We start from the raw sequence: 19812 nt of genomic DNA on the forward strand, positions 1-19812 counted from the left end.
GGAGTCGTTAAGTCAACCTATGAGTCGTGCGACGTGCACCGTCTACCGAATTCTTAACCCGCGAGTTGCTGGAGGGGGGGGGGGGGGGCGTTAAACGCCCCCACTTTTTCGCCTGGCAAATTTTGGGTACCTGTAGGGAATTGATTGAAGTGTATTGTGAGTTGACAAAGTTTCAAAAAAATCGGTGGAAATTTTTTTGAGATATCGAGGTTTTAGTGACGTCATGATTTCTGAGTTTTCGGCCAAAAACGCCATATGTTCAAAAAATCATATAAAATCACAGAATAGACATACAGGCATGCCGTAAACGCCATTAGACTGCCAATACCATGAACAATCAAATGGCTATCTTCGATTATTGATTATCGTTCCACATTTTCCAAAATCTTGAACTGAATCTTGGCAATTTCTCGTAACTACTTCACGACCATGATACATGAATTTCTTAAATTGAGCTTTTTTTAGCCAAACACGTACACATATAATAAAATGAATGTCACCATCGTGTTCTACGCCCCAAATTACCCATAAAACATGTGTCACAGGTTGCGAATATCAGTTTTTATTTTCGGGGATATGTGCCTACCCGGTTGACCTGACCTTGACCCTGACCTATGCTTTACTGACCCCTACATGGAGCTGACACTCTTGTAGGCCTTATATGATGGATTGTGCACCGTTTTGACAGAGTTTATGACGAGAGGCACCCATTGCGAAGTCCTGAAGTCCATGCTACTGAAAGCCCGATTTCAGGTGTTTGACCTGACCTTGACCCGACCTGTGACCTCAAAATTCAACTTTAAAGTACTCATCTGAAGCGTCTCGTCGCGTTCTTTCGTTTGCCGCCTCGTGCGTTTCGCTGCGCCTATTGGTTCTCGAGTTATCGGCTGGGGGCGTTTAACGCCCCCCCCCCCCCCCAGCAAACGGTGGGTGGCGAAATACCCCAGCAACTGCCGGGTTAACTGACTTCGAACACCTGCACTTATCGCTGATCGCTTGAAGCTGCTTGTACTCATCCCATAACAAATAACGTTTTTGTGTGAACAAGCAAACGTGGGTACTTCCTGAAAAGCATTGGCATCACCTACCCCCAAACAGCACTGGATCAGCACAGCAACAGCCCGCCATCTGTTGTAAGGCAGTCGTAGGCGGTCGAGTTCATCAGAGACTTATCAAAATTTAATCCAGTGACACAGTGCTGACAAGGCATTCCACCAGTGCGGCCGTTATTTCGCGAGGGAGTGATCGTGGCTGCCAACATGAGTGAGACAAAACGATCCGACGTGACGCATCTCGGCTGTATTTCTGACTTACGAGGCTTTATAAACATTACGATAACTTTATAAACTCCTGCTAACAATAATGGTGTTCTTATAACAGTTATAGCAGATCCATAACAAATCACATCCATAACACATCACAACAACCACACCACGACGAGAAGAATCGCGAAAACTGAGGCTTGTGCGTTACCAAATTGTGACTGTTTTTTCCATACATAAGCATATCCTTCAAAGGTGCTAGCTACTCTTACGTCTAATACCTACTAGCTAGGTTCGGTGCGTTAAAAAAGGTTCGTGAAGGACCAGCAACCGAAAGCTCCATTCAATTTACCAGGCGCAACGCTATTCAGCTCTAAATGAACAAACCTCTAAGGTGAATGATTTAGATAGTCCAAAAAGACGAGGCCCGAATGCGAAGAACGCCGGAGCATAGACGATCCTTCTACAAGTACACACAGCTAGGTAAGTAGGTACACATATCTTGCTCCACGAGAGTGCACTCGAGAGCTGGAAAAACAGTAGAACTCCTGTGCAATCTTGCCGCAGGTGGCGTGTGATGACTGATGGGTGTCCGCCAGTCCGACCATATAACGGCTGGTCCGTCAGGTCCGGTTCATCGCTCCTATAGCCTTGCCGTAGGTCGTGCAGTACCGCTGGCAGCGCTACTGGCCACCAGACGTCGGCCAGACTCAACACTTAGGTGCGATATTCTTCATCTCTGGCGGCGCATCCTCTGTGACATTTTGTGCAAGAACAGCTCCATTGCCAGTATGGTCAGACTGGTAACAATTCCCAGCAGCAGCAGACAGAAAACGGGCATTAGGTTATGGATAGATAACTCTGCAAAGCCTTTAGGTGGAGCACACATGCTGTAATCAGGCTTCCAAACAGAGTGTATGAGTCGCGACACTACGCCTGTTTGGTACAGCTTCAGCAGCACCTTGGTGATGGCCTTCTTGAAAGCGCTCCTTCCTTTTGGAATCGCCATGAAGAGTACGACTGGTTTGATCGGTGTAGTGTGCAGCGGGACATAGTTGCACGCCTCTTCACCGAAGAAGTGATAAAGGACGTCAAAATCACCGAAAATCATCAGTTTTGGTTCAAATGTTTGCAGATCGCCTTTTGCCACACTATCTAAAGCTACAAACCTGTCGCCAGTAATTGATCGTCGATACAGCTCCCGTTCGTCGGGATCGAGGCTGGATCTAAGCTCGTCCAGTTTCCGAGCGCCTGAGTACATGGCCAAAGTCCAGTCGGGCTGTTCGACAAACTCGCGAACACTGCTGATGGGTCGCACGACTCTGGGCACCGCCAGAAATGACATCAAGTTGGCTGTGTAGTTAATGAAGATGAGGATACCCAGGAACCAACCGATGATCGTCGCATTGCGGCCGGATAGCGACTGCGGCGTCTTGTGCCAGCCCTGGCCCAGCACGGTCAAGGCCATGGCGAACAAACACGAGCCCCATCCCATGTCGCGCACCAGCCGGCCGTCTTCGGCTCTGACACTGTTGAGCCTCAGCGAGAGGCGCAGCACCAGCGAGAGCGCCAGCAGTGTGGCAGCCAGCGTCCACCAGACGTCGGCGCCCAGCGGCCGCAGCAGGCCGGCGAACATCTCTGGAGACAGAGGCGGCGTCCCTGCTATGTCACGTCGAACAAAGAACGTGGGACTCCAGGAGTCGAAGGGCACACCATTTAGGAAGTCGACCGCGGCGGTCCTGTCGGGGGTGGTGCCCAGCCGCTGGAGCGCCAGGTCGGCGCGCCCGCCGACCAGGTCTCCAATCACCCCTATCCAGGGCCCAATCTTACCAATGCCGTAAATAGGATTTGGCAGCACTGGCCGGAGTTAACGGCACTGATATCAAAGATACCCTCTTTATTTGCATCCCGCTAATCTTGCCCAATGATTTTGCTGGCGTGAATGATTATGAATGTCGCCTGAACGAATGAATAAGTGAATGTGGAATAGTTCTGAATGTTACCAAATGCCGTGAATGCGCATTCACGGCATTTGGTAAGATTGGGCCCAGGTGCCGTTGCCATCCAGCGTGCCGAAGCCGTCCGTGAGTGGTGCCACCATCTCATAGCTGAGGCCCAGCTCTTCGGCCATGATCTGCCACAACTGGAACAGGACGTTGCTGTAGGCCAGCGAGCCGTCCGGCCGCTGCTCCACAGAGATGTAGGGCAAGCAGTTGACGGCGACAACGCGCAGGGGTCGGTCCGGAGACCATTCGGGTCCCGGTCCGGCGGACCAGCCTGGTCCCAGCAGAGCCAGACCTCCACGATGCTCCTCCATCGGTGCTGCGCTTGTGCACTCACCGCCACCTCTGGCGAACTCGGAACAAGTCGACCAAAATATCGGCCGACCCCTGCCGCATGGGTCGATGCTACCGCCCGCTAGCAGAATTTCACCGCTTCGTGTTCACCCTTTGATCCTCGTGAAGGCTGTGCGACGGCACTGTATGGGGCACTTACGGCGCATTCAAAAGTCTATGGGACACATCAGTTGTGCTTTGCAGCACCAACAAAAAACAACTGCAGAAGCATTTTCCAGAAAGACCCGTGCAAAAGTGAGCTTATGAACCAGGTGCCTGACGTTTGAGTTTGTCGGTGTCAACAGAACCGGCCGCGGGAATGTTCGATGCAGATACTAAGCTGCGCCGAAGAAATCCGAGGTCGTTGCGTTATGATTTATGTAGCATTGGTATCAGATATGCGAGTTATGCACGGCTCAGGAGAGGAGTTCAGTGGCAATGACGGATCAAATGCAGAGGCATGGGGCGCTGCGGAAAAAGTTTACTTAGTTTTCTTTATTTTTGAACAACACTTCCATACACAATTTCGTCGATCTCTGAGCTGCAGGAAGGGCGAACTTCGCTTAGTTCCGACTTAGTTCCCGTTAATCTACGAAAGACTCCGCTCGCTCCGCTCGTTCCGTAACGAGACTCCGCTCTCTTCGCTCGCCTCGTAATTACGGAGCGAGCGAAGCGAGCGGAATCTTTCCCATATAAAGGAAAAATCTCAGTATGAGCGGCCCTATCCCCTGCCCTGTCATACCCATTCCCTCATCCGTATTGGTATTCCATGGATCAAGATGTCCAGAATATCTGTGCTGATGTGCACTGTGCAGGCACACCTTTCACAGGTTCCTCTAAAGTCCGTTTTCTGTGGGACCTGGTTCAATCTTGATGAGCTCCTCCTTCAAGATTCCCCATGGGATTTCGATTGGGATTAGGACAGAGGATTCTGTTTGACTTCCTACTTCATTCCAGTCTTTACCATAACTTCAGCGCGATGACGCTTTGTCAAAGAGTTTCTTTCTTCCTGGTAGACACCACGTTTAGGTGCGAGTCACGCCTGCCAAACACTGGCCCCTGACGCCTCACAAGTGTCAAGGTCAGGTGACCGGGTTAGGTCAAGTGACTAACGGACAGTTGTGGATAGCCTGAGGCATGGTCTTAGCAAATTTTCAACAGTTCTTAAAGCGCACGGTGGGATTATAGCTGAATGAACAAGGGGCAAATAACTTCCGGACACCCTGTAATTTGGCACATTGCTAGAGACCTGTTATGTAGTAGGGTGCCGTGCACAAGTCAGTTGGAGGTGCCCCCTCACAATGTCGCACGTGCAAGGCTCACCCTCTCGCTCGCTCTGATTGTCGCCCTATAAGGCGTTTTGCTGGTAAAATACGTAATACAAAAGTATTGATACCGTACCTACGTACATTTGCGATAAAGCACTTTTGTTCTTGACCCTATTTACTTTTATCCATTCATACTTTAAACCGTACGCACATTTGCAATACCTACTTTTTTCCTTGACGTACTTTTGTCAATATACGTAACACTGTGCGCACATTGGCGACACCTCACGTACAGTTTTTCCTTGACGTACTTTTGTCCATGCGTACATTATGCAGTACGAATATTTGCAATACGTACAGCCCTCTGCAGACTGCGTGGTAGGTATTCTTTTTTTTTTCGACAAGACCGGGGCGGGAATAACGCGAATGCTATGCTATTGGCCACTAGGAAATCGTAACAGCAAGATGCGCTAGACTCTGTACCTTAGATTGGGCTTATCATGTCTACATTTTCCATCCAGTTTGGCAACAAAACCCAAAAGTTTATAATTATTTGCCCCCAAAGCAATTTTTGCGTTTTGTTGCTACACTAGGTGTATTCTTTGTTTAGTGATAGACCCAATCAAAGGAGTGGAGCTTGGCGCATCTATTTGCAATGAGTTCCGACCGACTGATAACATAGCCTTTGAGTTATTATCCGTTTTGTCGAAAAAGGAATACCTTCCACGCAGTCTGCAGAGGGCTGTACATTTGTGCTACATGCTTAGTGGTACATACCTACGTAAGCTTTTATCTGCAACCCGCTCCTTTCGACCCTTCTTGGCTTTTTTCGCAAATAACTCGCGCAAAAAGCGACCGATAGCAATCAGTGATAAGGCATCTTATTAGCGGTTAAGGGACTACGGACACCCCTGCGAGCACGTGGTCGCTCTCGCTTCAGATGTTAGGAAGGAGAGAGGGAGGGAGGGAGGGGAGAGAGTGAGGGAGAGCGGCGTTGTTTTGGCAAACTGACGAGGCAAGATCGGGGGAGCTCGGAGAGGAAATAACCAGTGGCCGGGGACAGAGGACAGTCCGGGAGCGCGCGAGCGGGGCGGAGGGTATGCGAATCCCAACCACCACCTCAAACCAACAGCTTACCCAACAAGTAACAGCCCTTTCGATGCCTCGTCGTCCATCCAGCGTGCTGCAGGGATGGTGCGCAGTTCGGTTTGTTTCTAGAGATACCTATCGCGCATACGCACCTACGCACATACTGCGGTGTAGACGGCCGCAACAGCCGGATGGTTTGGATATTCGTGTTTTGGCACACCATCAGGTAGAGGAGTAGGTCCCACTAACGAAACTTTCAGTGGCATGTCATCGAGTTAATCTATCTTACACTCACCATGAAAATTTCATGGCCGTGACCCAAACGGCATTTGACCTGTGATCTGTTTCTCGATCGCACATTACCCGTGCGTTTTAAATGTTTTCTTTTGTGGTTGTAAACGCTCGAACATGTGAAATGATGGACGTCCCATTTCATGCATTACGATAGGTGTCAAGAACACGTAAAGGTCAGGCCAAGTCATTGACGATGATTTTGATTTACTTTATCGAGTTAAACGCTGCTAGGGTAGTTATTTGAACTAATTTCGAATTTAACACTCATTTGCACATTTGAGAAGTAACTTGGGTGCCTAAACATGTTACAAAGCTGTCGGTGGTGAATGACACCTCGTATGGATAGCCGGCAGGACGCCTACTATAGTTGACCTGATCTGACCTGACTAGAGTTGCAAAGTTTTCCCCAAAGGCTGCTACCGGCACCGCCCCGCCACACAAAATTTTATGGGATACCGGCATGCTACCACGCCCCAAGCAAAAACACCGCACAAATTACCGGCACCATAAAAAACCTGCATTCTTGATATGCCACATTTGGGCAGTTTCAGTACCCGTCCCACCCAGCAGCCATCCATTGTCCAACCACAACTACCAGCAGACTGATTTTGGCTGAGTTGGCCCCACAAATACCCACAATTTTGAAACTCAATTCCAGTCTATAACTGTTCAAATATCACCTGTAATCAAAGAGGTATTGCAAAAAATCTAACACATTCATAAAAAAAACAAGGACAAAAAGCACTTGAGTTACTGAAATGTGTTTCTGAAGACTGGGCAGTGAGCAGTAATCATATTTACATTTCATAGGTGTTCTACTTTTCCACATTCTCCTGAAATGTTGCAGGCACCAGCCAAATGTTTAAAATCTAGATGGTCAAAACATAAACAAGTAGGTACTGTCGCCGACAAACTGTCGCTCGGAGTTCTTTTCTGGTTGGATGTGGACTGTATTTTATTCGGTGAGTTTGTGCGACATTCGTAGCCCGCCCGCCTGCTATGTGAGCTCCTGGGTTTTTGATATTCGGCGATTTTCAGTAGTAGATAGACGTGAAGATTTCCCGTAGAGGATTTATTGAAGTATACGCGAAGCAAGAAGCGGAAGCAGTTGTGAAGAAAACCGGTAGATGAAACACGCAGACACGGAGCACCATTCACTTTCGCTGTACAATCTGAAGCACTGACACTGCCCCGCCGGGCGCGGCTGCGCGCAGGAGAGTCGGTCTGCGCGCGTGCTTCTGTACTCTGTCCCCGCTCAGCCGGGCGAGGCGTCGAGCGGGGCAGATCAGTCCGTGCGCACAGCGCGACGGTCGAAGTGAGACTCTGCCGGGGTCGTACGTGACCCACATTTTATACGCAATGCTTAATACGTGTGCAAAACGAGTGCGAACTTGCACTGCAGCGGAGAGGTGGCTGAAGGCGCCAGCTTGGCGGCCTACGTGCCTTAAAACGACGTGTCTTTAATTTATATCTCGGTCTCGGTGGCGGCCGCGGCGCTGCTGCGTCTCGGCGGCGTCGGCGGCACGCGTACCGACCGCCGGCCGCGTCTGCTCGCGGCCCCGCCCTGCACAATGCCTCACAACTCATCCTGAGTCTGGACGGGGTGACGGCGGTGCGGCGGCGGGACGGCTGCAGCGAGCGGCGGCGGCGCCGCGGTGTCACGGCGGCCGGCCGGCTATCACGGCGGCACAGCGGTAGCGCGGGTTGGTCCGAGCACTTTCGTCGGTGACATCACTCCACCCCCGTGTTTGACCACAGGGAGAACACAAAATGACACGATCACCGACAAAGACGTTCAAACAAGTACGATTTACACGCCTGAATCGAATAAACTACCAAACACAAACGGCCACATGCGCGAGTTATGAAGTTCAGGTTCAGGCAATGCAAAATACAGATGAAGAGTGAGTGCGTCGGTAGGCACGTACGCGCACAACAGTCTTTCTTACTTCAGCTCGTTCGGGGGCGTGGGCTCGACAGTCCACAGCCAGCCAGCATCATTTCTTGTTTGCGTTCGGTCGGCTAATGAGATGGCTGAGGAGGCGACGGGGCAAGTTCCAGAAGCGCCACCTTCGTGGCAGGCCGGGTATACGTACCACCTGCTGCCTTCTTGAGCTGTACGGCGCGGACTCGGCCGTCAGGCCCCGGGAACACTTGCAGCACGCGTGCCAGCGGCCAGTGACCTCGGGGCGTGTCAGATTCTGCTAGCAGCACCACGTCGCCGACTGCTAGGTTCCGTTGGTCAGCTTGCCATTTTCTTCTGTGGATCAGGGTATGGAGGTACTCCCTTTTCCATCTTCGCCAGAGATGGTCCGTCAGTGCTTGAACGTACCTCCATCTTTTTTTGGAGTGCAGATCCTGGCTGCTGAAGACTCCAGGGGGAAGACAACGGCTTCCCCTCCCCAGGAGATAATGGTTCGGTGTGAGAGCTGTCAGGTCTCTCACATCGTCTGTGACGTGTGTCAGCGGTCTACTGTTGATCATGCTCTCTATTTCGCAGAAGACAGTTGACAGCACCTCGTCTGTTGTTACCTCGCCGCCGAGCACGACTGATAGCGCTCTCTTGACTGCGCCGATCATTCTTTCCCATATGCCGCCCATGTGGCTTGCGGCTGGTGGGTTGAAACACCATTCGATCTGCTGCTGGCTCAGCTCGTCAGAGATCTTCTGCTGGTTCCACTGTGTCAGTGCCTCTCGGAGTTCACGTTCACCGCTTTTCAGGTTTGTTCCGTTGTCGGAGAAAACCTTCTTTGGACGACCTCGGCGTGCCACGAACCGTCGGAAGGCCATCAGGAAGCTGTCAGTATCCAGGCTGTTGGACACTTCCAGATGAATGGCTCGCGTGGCCAGACACGTCACCAGCAGGCCGTACCTCTTTTCTGTCTTGCGGAACCGCCTGACTGTGAGCGGCCCGAAATAGTCGATCCCCACGAAGCTGAACGGATGGGAGGTGTTAAACCGGTCAGCGGGAAGATCGGCCATTCTTGGAGGCTGAGGTCTCGCCCTTTTCTTGCGACAGATGGCGCAGTCGATAAGGACTCGTTTTACCTGCGAACGACCCCTCGGAATCCAGAATTTCTGGCGAACTTCGTTCAGGGTGTGTTCTGCGCCGGCGTGCATGAGCTGACGGTGCGTTTCGTAGATGACCATCCTCGCCACATCAGAACCTGCTGGCAGTAGAATGGGATGGCGAGCGTCTTCGTCCAGTGGGGCATTCTCTAGTCGCCCCCCGACTCGTAAGATGCCATCAGCGTCCAGGATTGGTGACAGGTCGGCGATGCCGCTCTTCTTGTTGAGCTGCTGACCCGCCTGTAACTGGTGCAGCTCGGTCCTGTAGGCCTCCGCCTGCACCATCTGGAGGATGGTCTTCTCCGCGTCATGGAGCTCTGACACGGTCAGTGGGCCTAGGTTTCGCTGTCGCTTCTGCTCGCCTTTCAGCGTCGAGTTGCGGAGGAAGCGCAGGATCCAGGCCACCGTGCGCTTGTATTTTGTCCAAGACGAGAATTTGCTCGGTGTCGGCAGTGCTGCCTTTGCATCCCTCACCGTGACTGTGGCGAAGGCTCCAACTTTCACTTCTACGTCTTCTTCAGCCAGCTTCTGAACGTGAAGCTGCTCTGGCCACCCTTCTTCGTCGCCTCGGAGGAAGTCTGGACCGGATAGCCAGAGAGGGTTGTCGGCGAGCTCCTTCACTGTCTCACCCCTGGAGCACAGATCGGCTGGGTTGAGTCGTCCTGGGCAGTGACGCCACTGACCTTTGTCTGACAGGTCGTGGATTTCTGCCACTCTGTTTGAGACGAATGTATGGAATCGTCTGCTCTCGTTGCTGATGTACTGCAGGACGACCCGGCTGTCGCTCCAGTAGGTGACCTTCTTGACTTGATCTGGTATCTCCTTTTGGAGCGCGTCCACCAAGCGCACTGCGAGCACTGCTGCCTGCAGCTCCAGTCTGACGATCGACAGTCTCTTCAGCGGTGCAACTCGTGTCTTGCTCATGATGAACGAGCAGTGATGCGTGCTGTCTGGTGAGGTCGTACGGAGATAAGCGACTGCTCCGAACGCTCCCTCTGATGCGTCGCAGAAGACATGAAGCTCACGCGCTATTGTGTCACTTGATGTTGGACGGAGGCAGCGTGGGACACTGATGTTTCTCAGTGCTGGCAGTTCTTGGAGCCATTCTTCCCATTCTTTCTGCTCCTCACGATCCAGCTCGTCGTCCCAGTCCAGTTGCTTGGTCCAGAGCTGCTGCATGAACATTTTGGCTCTGATGACGAAGGGCGCGGCGATCCCCAGAGGATCGAAGATCGACGCAGTCCTTTGGAGGATTCCCCGCTTTGTCATCGGGACGCTTGAGTCTCGGAATCTGAAGCTCAGACTGTCCTTTTCAGCATCCCAGACCACTCCCAAGGCGCCTTGTGTGGGCAGCTCCGCTTCTGTGAGGTCTAGTTCCGGCTGGGCGCGCTTCTCTCGGGGAATGCTCTCCAGGACGCGCCGCGAGTTGCTTACCCACTTGGATAGATGGAAGCCGCCTCGGGAGAGTGTCTCTGTCACCTGCTTCGTCGTCTTCAACGCATCATCTTCATGTTCTTCTGATCGTAAGAAGTCGTCCATGTAGAAACTGTTCTTCACAGTTTCCACGGCCTTCTTTGGCAGCCCGCAGTCTTCTCCATGGTCCGCGACTGTTCTTTGGAGGACGTAGTTGGCAGACGCTGGAGACGATTTGACGCCGAAGATGGTCACCTGCATCTCGTAGATGTCTGGTTCTCTAGTTTGATCCAGGTCGCGCCACAGGAAGCTGAGCGCAGGTCGGTCCTTCTCGATGACACGGACCTGGTGGTACATTTCTTGGATGTCTGCCACCATGCCGACTTTTTCTTCTCGGAAACGGAGCAAGACGCCGGTGAGGTTCTTCAGCAGGTCTGGTCCGGTCAGGAGCTTGTCATTCAGCGATGTTCCGTACGATCTGGCTGCCGCATCGAAGACTATCCTGAAGCGGCCTGGCTTATTGGGATTAGTCACGGCATGGTGTGGTAGGAACCAGCGTCTGGGTAGCCGGAGCTGTGCCTCCTCCCTGGACAGCTTTCTGGCGTGGCCCTTTTTTACATATGCATCGATCGTGGCCTGGTAAGCTGCTGCTTTCTCTTGATCGTTTACCAGACGCCTCTCGGTGCCGTGTAGTCTCTTTGTAGCCATCACCTTGCTGTCTGGAAAAGGCGTGTCGTCGTCAGTCTTCCAGAGGAGGCCAGTCTCGTAGCGGTTGCCGGTTAACTTGGTGGTTGTTGACTCTAGAAGCTCTTGCGCTCGACGGTCTTCTTTCGACTGTGACACTGACCTTTCATACTTGGCTCCGAAGGATTCAGTCGTCCACCAGTCCTTCAGCATGTTTTCCAGTTCCTCGTCAGCAGCGGAGCCTTTCTGGATGAACATCGCTCTTCTAGTTCGTCCATGTTTTCCAGGGTGCAGGTCGGACACAGCGCCAGTCAGGGTCCAACCAAAAGCAGTACGTACAGCTATCGGTTGGCCTGGTTGACCCACCCGGACCTCTTGCTGGATGACTGCTTCGCTGACGTTAGCTCCGAGCAACAGTTCCACCTGTCCATGGGAGCACTGAGGAATGTCCAAGTCCTTGATGTGACGCCACTTCTCCCGCTGCTTCTTGCAGACGTTCGGCATGGAGATGTCGAGAGATGGAACAGACCACGCCTCAGGCACGATGATTCTTCGAGTTTCCCTAGGGGCCACAGAGCTCAGCTCTAGCTTAACTCTAGTTGATGCTTGAGGTTTTCCAGTTCCTTCCACTGTCTGAAGACACAGCTGTTCGTCTTGTCCTGTGATTCCCAGTTGGTTCAGCACAGCTTCACTGCAGAAGGAAGATTCTGACCCTGAATCGAGAAGAGCATAGGTGTCACGGTGAGTTCCTGCCTTCTTTCCATGGATTCGAACTGGAACGATTTGTAGAAGAGTTCCGCCCGTCTTTCCGATGAAGGTAGATGCAGCCACCACACGTACCTCTTCTCCTTCTGCCGCTGAAGTTGTTTCATTGGCAGGCCGACTGGCTACGGCTCCCGAGCGGTCGGTGAGGGGCGTGGTTCGTTTGGTGCTGCCATGTATCAGCTGATTATGGCGTCTCTGGCACCCATTTACACCACAGAGCTTGGTGTTGTGACATTCTCTGGCGAGATGTCCCCTTTGCAGACACCAGAGGCACAGTCCCTTGTCGAATATTAGGTCGATTCTTCTTTCGACGTCCAGATTTTTGAACTCACGACACTGGTGCAGTCTGTGCTCACCACCGCACTTCGGACACGACGCATTCCCACCTGGTTTCTGTGCCGTTGATGGAGAGGCTGGTGACGAAGTTGCGGTAGCATGCGCTGCTCGCTTAGTCGTCTGGTCTCTGGTTCTCCCCCGCCTGTCACTCGGCGTTTCAGCGGTTTGGCAGAGCGATGCAATTTGGACCTGCTTCAGCAGCCAAACGTCCAGGTCGATGAGTGATGGATGTCTTGGGTGGAGTTCGAGCACATGTTTACCCCATTCACGCCGTAGATATTCTGGAAGTTTGACCACCGTTCTTCGGTGATTCTCTGTGCTGTACAGGTCCGCCTCATATCCTTGGGCCTGCATGAGCGTGACCGCGCAGTGCAGGGCGGAATGGAAGTACTCCAACGATCGAACACTGTTCTTCTGAGGAGGTTCAGCCGAGAACACTTTCTCGAGATGTACCTTAATCACATCCGTGCTTCGGCCGAAACGATCTTGTAGAGTTTTGAGGGCTTGTTGGTAAAGGTTGCCGTCAAATAACATGCCAGCGATGGCTTCTTGCGCTTGTCCCATCACTGACGCTTGCAGATGAGCCATTCTTTCCGCGTCGCTGAGCGATGGCTGGTCGTGCACGAGCGCTCGGAACAGTCCGACCCAGCGCGGCCACTCAGACGGCTTGCCTGAGAAGGTCGGCAGCTGGAGACGGGGGATGCTCTTAGTGAACGCGGATGTCGTAGGAGCCGGACGTGGTGCAGCTGTCGGTCGCAGCTGATCTATCCATGACGTCTGGCTTGTGGACATACCGGGACTGGGCGCCATTCGTGGAGGTTCCAGTTGCGGAGGTTCTTCTCTGATTTCGGTTAGAGGTTCTAGAGGTTCTCTGGGCGTAATGGAGACTGGCTCGGAGAAACGAAGTTGTGATCTGGAGCAGTTCGGCCTTTGAGAAACGCTTTTCTCGGTGATTGGTTCTCCCAGATTTTCATCCACAAAATCGTCTCGCCTGTCTGCATTGAGCTCGTCTTCCATTTCTTCCCTCAGGTCCGCCTCCAGTCGGGCAGCTTCAGCTTCATCTCTGGCTTTCTGAAGGTCTCTCTCGTAGTGCAGTTCTTGTTCTTGTTGCCTTATCTTTTGTTCTTGTTGCCTTATCCTTTGTTCTTGTTCGCGCAGCTCTTGCTCTCGTGTCCTTTCTCGCTCCAGCTGGCGCACACGCAACTCCTTCAGTTTGGATGATATCCTGGCTTCAGCTGATGCATGAGAGGCCGCCGAGCTGCCACTGACCTGTGACCTTGCTCGGCGAGCGACGCTACGGGTCATGCGTGACACTGAGCGTCCCAAGCCGTCTTCAGGTTGCCCTCCTCCATCCTCGCTGAAGTCAGTCTGTCTCGTAGAGGTCAGCTGTAGTTCGTCTGTGGTGCTTGTCATGAAAGTCTCGATTTTCTCCTCGATTCTATCTTTCTCCGTACGAACTTCGCTTAAGTACTGAGCCTCATTTTCTTTTTCTTCCTCACTCTGCGTGTATCCAGAGATACATTCGTGAACGGCCATCAACGCTTGGAAAGCGCTGTCCATTTCTCTGCGGATATTTCCAAACTGGACGCGTGAGGCTCTATCTGTCACGAGAGCTTCAGCGCGCCGGAAAATCCTTGTGAGAGCCGCCCGATGACGACCTCTCACCTGTCTGAGATGCCGCCACTCCCCGTTGGAGCATTGGCCTTCTCGTGGTTCCTCTTGGACTGTTGTCACTGCAGCTTGTCCTTGACCTGCAGCGGCTGGTTCAGCTGGTACTTCTTCCATGTCAGCGGTTTCTTCTTTGTCACTTTCCCCCATTCGCTCTAGAGACGGGCTTGCTTCTCCACTTGCCATAGTTCAGGATCCGGCCCGGAGGACCAGCAAATGTCGCCGACAAACTGTCGCTCGGAGTTCTTTTCTGGTTGGATGTGGACTGTATTTTATTCGGTGAGTTTGTGCGACATTCGTAGCCCGCCCGCCTGCTATGTGAGCTCCTGGGTTTTTGATATTCGGCGATTTTCAGTAGTAGATAGACGTGAAGATTTCCCGTAGAGGATTTATTGAAGTATACGCGAAGCAAGAAGCGGAAGCAGTTGTGAAGAAAACCGGTAGATGAAACACGCAGACACGGAGCACCATTCACTTTCGCTGTACAATCTGAAGCACTGACACTGCCCCGCCGGGCGCGGCTGCGCGCAGGAGAGTCGGTCTGCGCGCGTGCTTCTGTACTCTGTCCCCGCTCAGCCGGGCGAGGCGTCGAGCGGGGCAGATCAGTCCGTGCGCACAGCGCGACGGTCGAAGTGAGACTCTGCCGGGGTCGTACGTGACCCACATTTTATACGCAATGCTTAATACGTGTGCAAAACGAGTGCGAACTTGCACTGCAGCGGAGAGGTGGCTGAAGGCGCCAGCTTGGCGGCCTACGTGCCTTAAAACGACGTGTCTTTAATTTATATCTCGGTCTCGGTGGCGGCCGCGGCGCTGCTGCGTCTCGGCGGCGTCGGCGGCACGCGTACCGACCGCCGGCCGCGTCTGCTCGCGGCCCCGCCCTGCACAATGCCTCACAACTCATCCTGAGTCTGGACGGGGTGACGGCGGTGCGGCGGCGGGACGGCTGCAGCGAGCGGCGGCGGCGCCGCGGTGTCACGGCGGCCGGCCGGCTATCACGGCGGCACAGCGGTAGCGCGGGTTGGTCCGAGCACTTTCGTCGGTGACAGGTACAGATTCGGCCATGTTCCTAGCTGAGGAAGCGAGTTCAACATCTACTTTTTTAACAATTATAATTATAACCAAGCCTGTGAAATGCTGAGGTCCATGTATTACCCCTACCCTTAGCAATGGAACTTCTACCACAAAATGTATCTTGCAGTGGCTTATATTGCTGCTATTACAATTTGAGAGCCTCTTAGTGTCCAAAGTTTGAATCATATGCTGATAATTTTTATTTTGCACAAAATCAAAAATAGGTACCGGCATGCTACCGGCAAGACATGCCATATACCACGAAAAAACCTGCGGTAGTGAAAAATTACCGGCATGCCGGTAGTGCGGTAGGGAAATTTTGCAACTCTAGACCTGACCTGACCTACCCCAATTGCATGAATATACCCACATCATCTTAGATCAAAGTTAACTTGACATTCGCAGTCAGGACACACACAAACAGTTCTTCGATTGCTGACGTGCATGCGTGATGGGACATATATACCTATCAAACACATTTTGAGCTACCACCCATGGGTGGTAGCTCAAATAACCCGTGTAATAACCCAAATAGCCCAAATAACTCAAATAACTTGCGCGTGCACGCACAACCAGGAAACAATAATTTGCACAGGCGTTTTTTTCTTTTACTTTAGTTCATGTGTTGCATTTGCTGCTAAACAATTAATCAATTGTTATAGGTCTCACAAGCTTCGTGAAACATCAAAATTATATTGCGAGAAACTATCTGTCCAATATATTATTTTACACGTGAGAGGCTTTAATGTGTTATGATAGCGGCTCTCAACATAGATACATCAATTAAAACTCACTATACATACTTGCCTTGGCCTGACCAAAGTAGGTATCGTTGACACTTGCTTTTCATTCAGTGCAATTCAAACACGATTTTGTAAGAATATTTTCAAAGAATCTGTTGTATTTGCTAACCAGTAACCATTCTACATAAAAGTTCCGTAATCGTTTGCAAAATAAACAACAGCGAGGTAAAGCTCTTACAATACATCATACCCACCTAAAACATCATCGCCCTTTTTTACGTCCTAAAGATATTATAAAGATTTCGGTCAACTGCTCAGCGACCACAACACATCTTTTCCCATTCGTAAATCGTAATCCAGCATCGTCTCGTCTCCCATGTCACAGAGATTTGTACACGATTCACCAGGAGGTATCACCATTCCGCCATCGCGGGTGCAGCGGTGCTGCCACCCAGCGGCGACAGCGAGAACTTGTCGTTGCCGGGGTCACCGCTTCTCGTACTGGCTTTGCATCTGCAGACTGTACGATTGCAGCAGCGCAACGGGAGAGAACGGATCTGGAACATGCATTGACATTGATTTATATCGTGTGATAATAAGTTACAAGCAACGTTAAAAAGCGGGAAAATACAACTTTTATTTGTTTTCGTTTGTTGCCCTGGAGGTGTCTTTCCATAGATGGTGCTGCTGCGTTTTATGTAGAAATTCTAGTAAGTTCTGTTCATGTCACAGCACTCGTCACATTCACCTTCAGGACCGCCTAATCCACATCCTTGTATTGTAATCGCTCCTCACTCCTCAGTCGTCCTGACGCCTGACGGTTCTATAATGCTTACCGATGCAGAACAGGTGAGGGTGGGTGGCCGGCAGGGGGTAGCTGTAGTTCCATAGCCCGCTGCTAGGCGGCGCCACCTGACGTGCTCTCTTGGATGCCTTCTGGCTGCCGCCGCCGCTGCAGCTGCCGGAGCTGTCGCTCGATGGTGTCCGCTGGCTGAAAACAGAAAAAACGAGTGATATTTTCAACTGCTGAGTGAAAGTATAACATTTATACGTGTTGAAAATATATAGGTAAACTGGGAAAGGATGCACACATGACACATACATAGACCTCTGTATGCAGAGGTCTATGACACCCTATACCCATTATGTCCAAACTTGCCACACTTAATTTGTAAATAAGAGCATCCTTTTACTCATACCTTGCTTATAGTGTCGCTGAATAAGAAATATATCATTTCATACTCATTTAAAATGTTAAAGGCATTTTTTTCTTAACCCTCGCCGAACCCACTGGTTTTCTACATACTAGGTACCTACATTGGCTTTTTAGTTTTAGGGGAAGCCGGGGGAAGCCCGGCATAGTAAGCTCTTTTTCATTTTTATTACATACCATACGTGCTGTATAAAATGTTGGTATCCTGTTAGCTAGCTAAGTTCATTGGCCGTGTTTTCCCAAAAATTCGGTTTCGTGGAATAAGTATAAGGTTGAGAAAATCGAGTTTTAAAAAAGTGTTGATTTTTCTGGGGTAAGCCCGGCATAGGGGTAACGCCGGCCACCTCCCCAGCGCTTTACAACGAGTTGATGAAACCATTATGTGTCTTCCAAATATTAACGGAAAGTGAAATATTAAGGTACTGATAAGCTCTGGATATCTTAGCGTTTATGTCACTACTGGTATTTTAGCTAGCGTCTACCACATATACAGTACAGGTCAATGCAAATCATGATGCAAAATTGACAAAAAATGTGTATTTCAAAATTCCTTAAAATTTATTTTTCTTTTTACCTTAATGCATCATATTGCATATCATTCAACTCGGCTGATGAAGAAGAACACAACGACACCATTTTTGAAGCTCTAGCTTCATTGTCTGTCGCGTTATCTGCAAAAACGTAGTTTGACCCTAGTTGACCTTAAGTGACATGACTGGCTTTGTCTATGATAACATGTTTATTTTCGAAATTTATCTTTGATCTAGGTGTAAACCAAACCTGCTCAGTACCTATTATCTCATGGAAAACAGTGGTTTAGTGGCCTTGCTCTCGGTTGGGGGTAAGCTTGGCCACTCGCCCGGGGTTACCCCAATGTGCTAATTTTCATTTTAGAACAGCGATATTCGAAAAAAATGTCATACTTAAGCCAGTCTGCCTCGTCACCCCTCACTACAAACACTTAAACGGTCCTTACATAACATTCGTATAAATATTAGTACTGTATGGTATAACATTAACAGTGCAACATATCTCACTTTTTAGCTAAAAACCCTTAAAATATCATTTTTGCGCTATAACTTTAACAATATGCAATTTTTGTTAGCCTTAACTTTTTTGCTGGCGTTGTAAGCTGCCACGCTGTAAGGACAAACAGTTGAGCATTTTATTGTGAATAATTTAGCCGGAAACGGGGTGGCCGGGCTTCCCCCGCGCCCGGGCTTCCCCCGGCTTCCCCTACATTGGTCGAGGGAGGATATACGACCCCTTTATCCGAAAGCTTGGGAGAAAGGGATCGTCCCTAATTGAGCTAGAGCCTCGCGAAAAAAAACGAGCGTATGCACCGTTACGACACGCAGCGACTGGTATCCGATTTTACATCACGTCAACCGATTGTAGCTGAGGTAAGGTCAAATGTCCCTGAGTACGGATTCGGTTTTGGTAAATCATGACTTCGCCAAAAATAGTCACAGAGCCGCGAGTGTTCTCCATGCTCAAGCGCGTCGCATGAAATGCTTTGTGTTAGGTGAGGTCACCTTAAGGTGTTGACCTGTGTTCAAGGACAGGCAAGGCCACTCAGGTCACGAAGCTGATCAAAGGAGGTCATATCGCATATCATTCGATTCTGCAGCTCTTGCCGAGTCCATTGGTGGCTTTTCGAACTCGCTAGCTCAATTTGATCGGAAGGTCTTGACAAAGAACTCTGTTGACCTTAGTGTTTTTATGCACCTATACACATTTTTTGTTGTTGTTGAAATAATGATTGTGACATTACAGAACATATGACTGTGGGCGATGCGCTGTGGCCCCTTTACGTCCTTCAAAAGAAAGCTGGAGTGGAAAGTGTTTTAAAGTTTAAATATCTTTTGACGAAATCCCGAAGCGTCCGGCTGTATGTATACGTAAAAGAAGAACAAGACAGTACTCAAACAACTCAAGTAGGGAGTGAAATACCAATTATCAGGGCTCAACTTTTTCCGTGTGTACTTACATACGAGCATAAAGGCCTGCTGACCAGTGGTCCTCGAAAATCTGTACAGTAGGCACTCGGATATATCTTCACCGATCGTTCCTGATACGACATGCAGTGCCATTATATACAAGGCGTCTGTTGTCCGGAGATGTTCTGAGTACCTGCAATGGCGCCACCCACTCGTACCCACTAAAAGTACGGTAAGCCTCGTCACCTTGCCTGCAATCACCAGTTATAATCTCGATAATGACTTGACAAGGACACAGTCAAGTTCCATTCCACAAACATAAACGGAAGAGCAATTATAAGACGACAGGATCTGTTGTGTGTTACCACGCATACAACATTGAGCAATGCATCCTTCTTTTGTACTTATAAATAAGCGATAGACGCAACTGAAGTTTGTGGCTATGTGGAAGTTTGTTTTAAAGTCTTACAAATGATTGCTGATTCTGTAAGAATGGCTCTATTACTCATTTGAATTTTACTTATCCCGTTTCTGTGTAAGAGCAATGAAAGGAGATTCATCACTTTGTGGAAAACATAAAACATCAATGTTTGCTTAGGCTTGTTTGTAAACGAATTGCTTAGGTGCGCAGGCTCTTTTGCTCTTTTGCGTATAAACA

At 50.4% G+C, this 19812-nt stretch overlaps 2 protein-coding genes across 3 annotated transcripts in view; both read right to left on the reverse strand.

Moving 5' to 3' along the window:
* Positions 1-1995: 1995 nt before the first annotated feature.
* On the reverse strand, positions 1996-11673 carry LOC122390256. Its single transcript, XM_043382994.1, has 4 exons — positions 8695-11673; positions 3324-3447; positions 2432-2900; positions 1996-2062 (listed from the first exon to the last, which is right to left on the reverse strand). Exons 1-4 carry the CDS (start codon positions 11671-11673, stop codon positions 1996-1998), a joined length of 3639 nt encoding a protein of 1212 aa, XP_043238929.1.
* Positions 11674-16268: 4595 nt separating this feature from the next.
* LOC122390253 (T-box transcription factor TBX1-like) overlaps positions 16269-19812 on the reverse strand; it is a 28683-nt gene continuing 25139 nt past the window's right edge. For both annotated transcript variants that reach the window (XM_043382991.1, XM_043382992.1), the window contains exons 7-8: positions 16838-16992; positions 16269-16558 (exon numbers count right to left, since the gene is read on the reverse strand). In XM_043382991.1, the coding sequence (XP_043238926.1) occupies positions 16488-16558; positions 16838-16992 (226 nt within the window). In that variant the 3' untranslated portion in view covers positions 16269-16487. The remainder of the gene's footprint in view (positions 16559-16837; positions 16993-19812) is intronic.

The sequence above is a fragment of the Amphibalanus amphitrite genome, unplaced genomic scaffold (assembly GCF_019059575.1).
Source record: "Amphibalanus amphitrite isolate SeventyFive unplaced genomic scaffold, NRLGWU_Aamphi_draft 000388F_arrow, whole genome shotgun sequence".
NCBI lineage: Eukaryota > Metazoa > Arthropoda > Thecostraca > Balanomorpha > Balanidae > Amphibalanus > Amphibalanus amphitrite.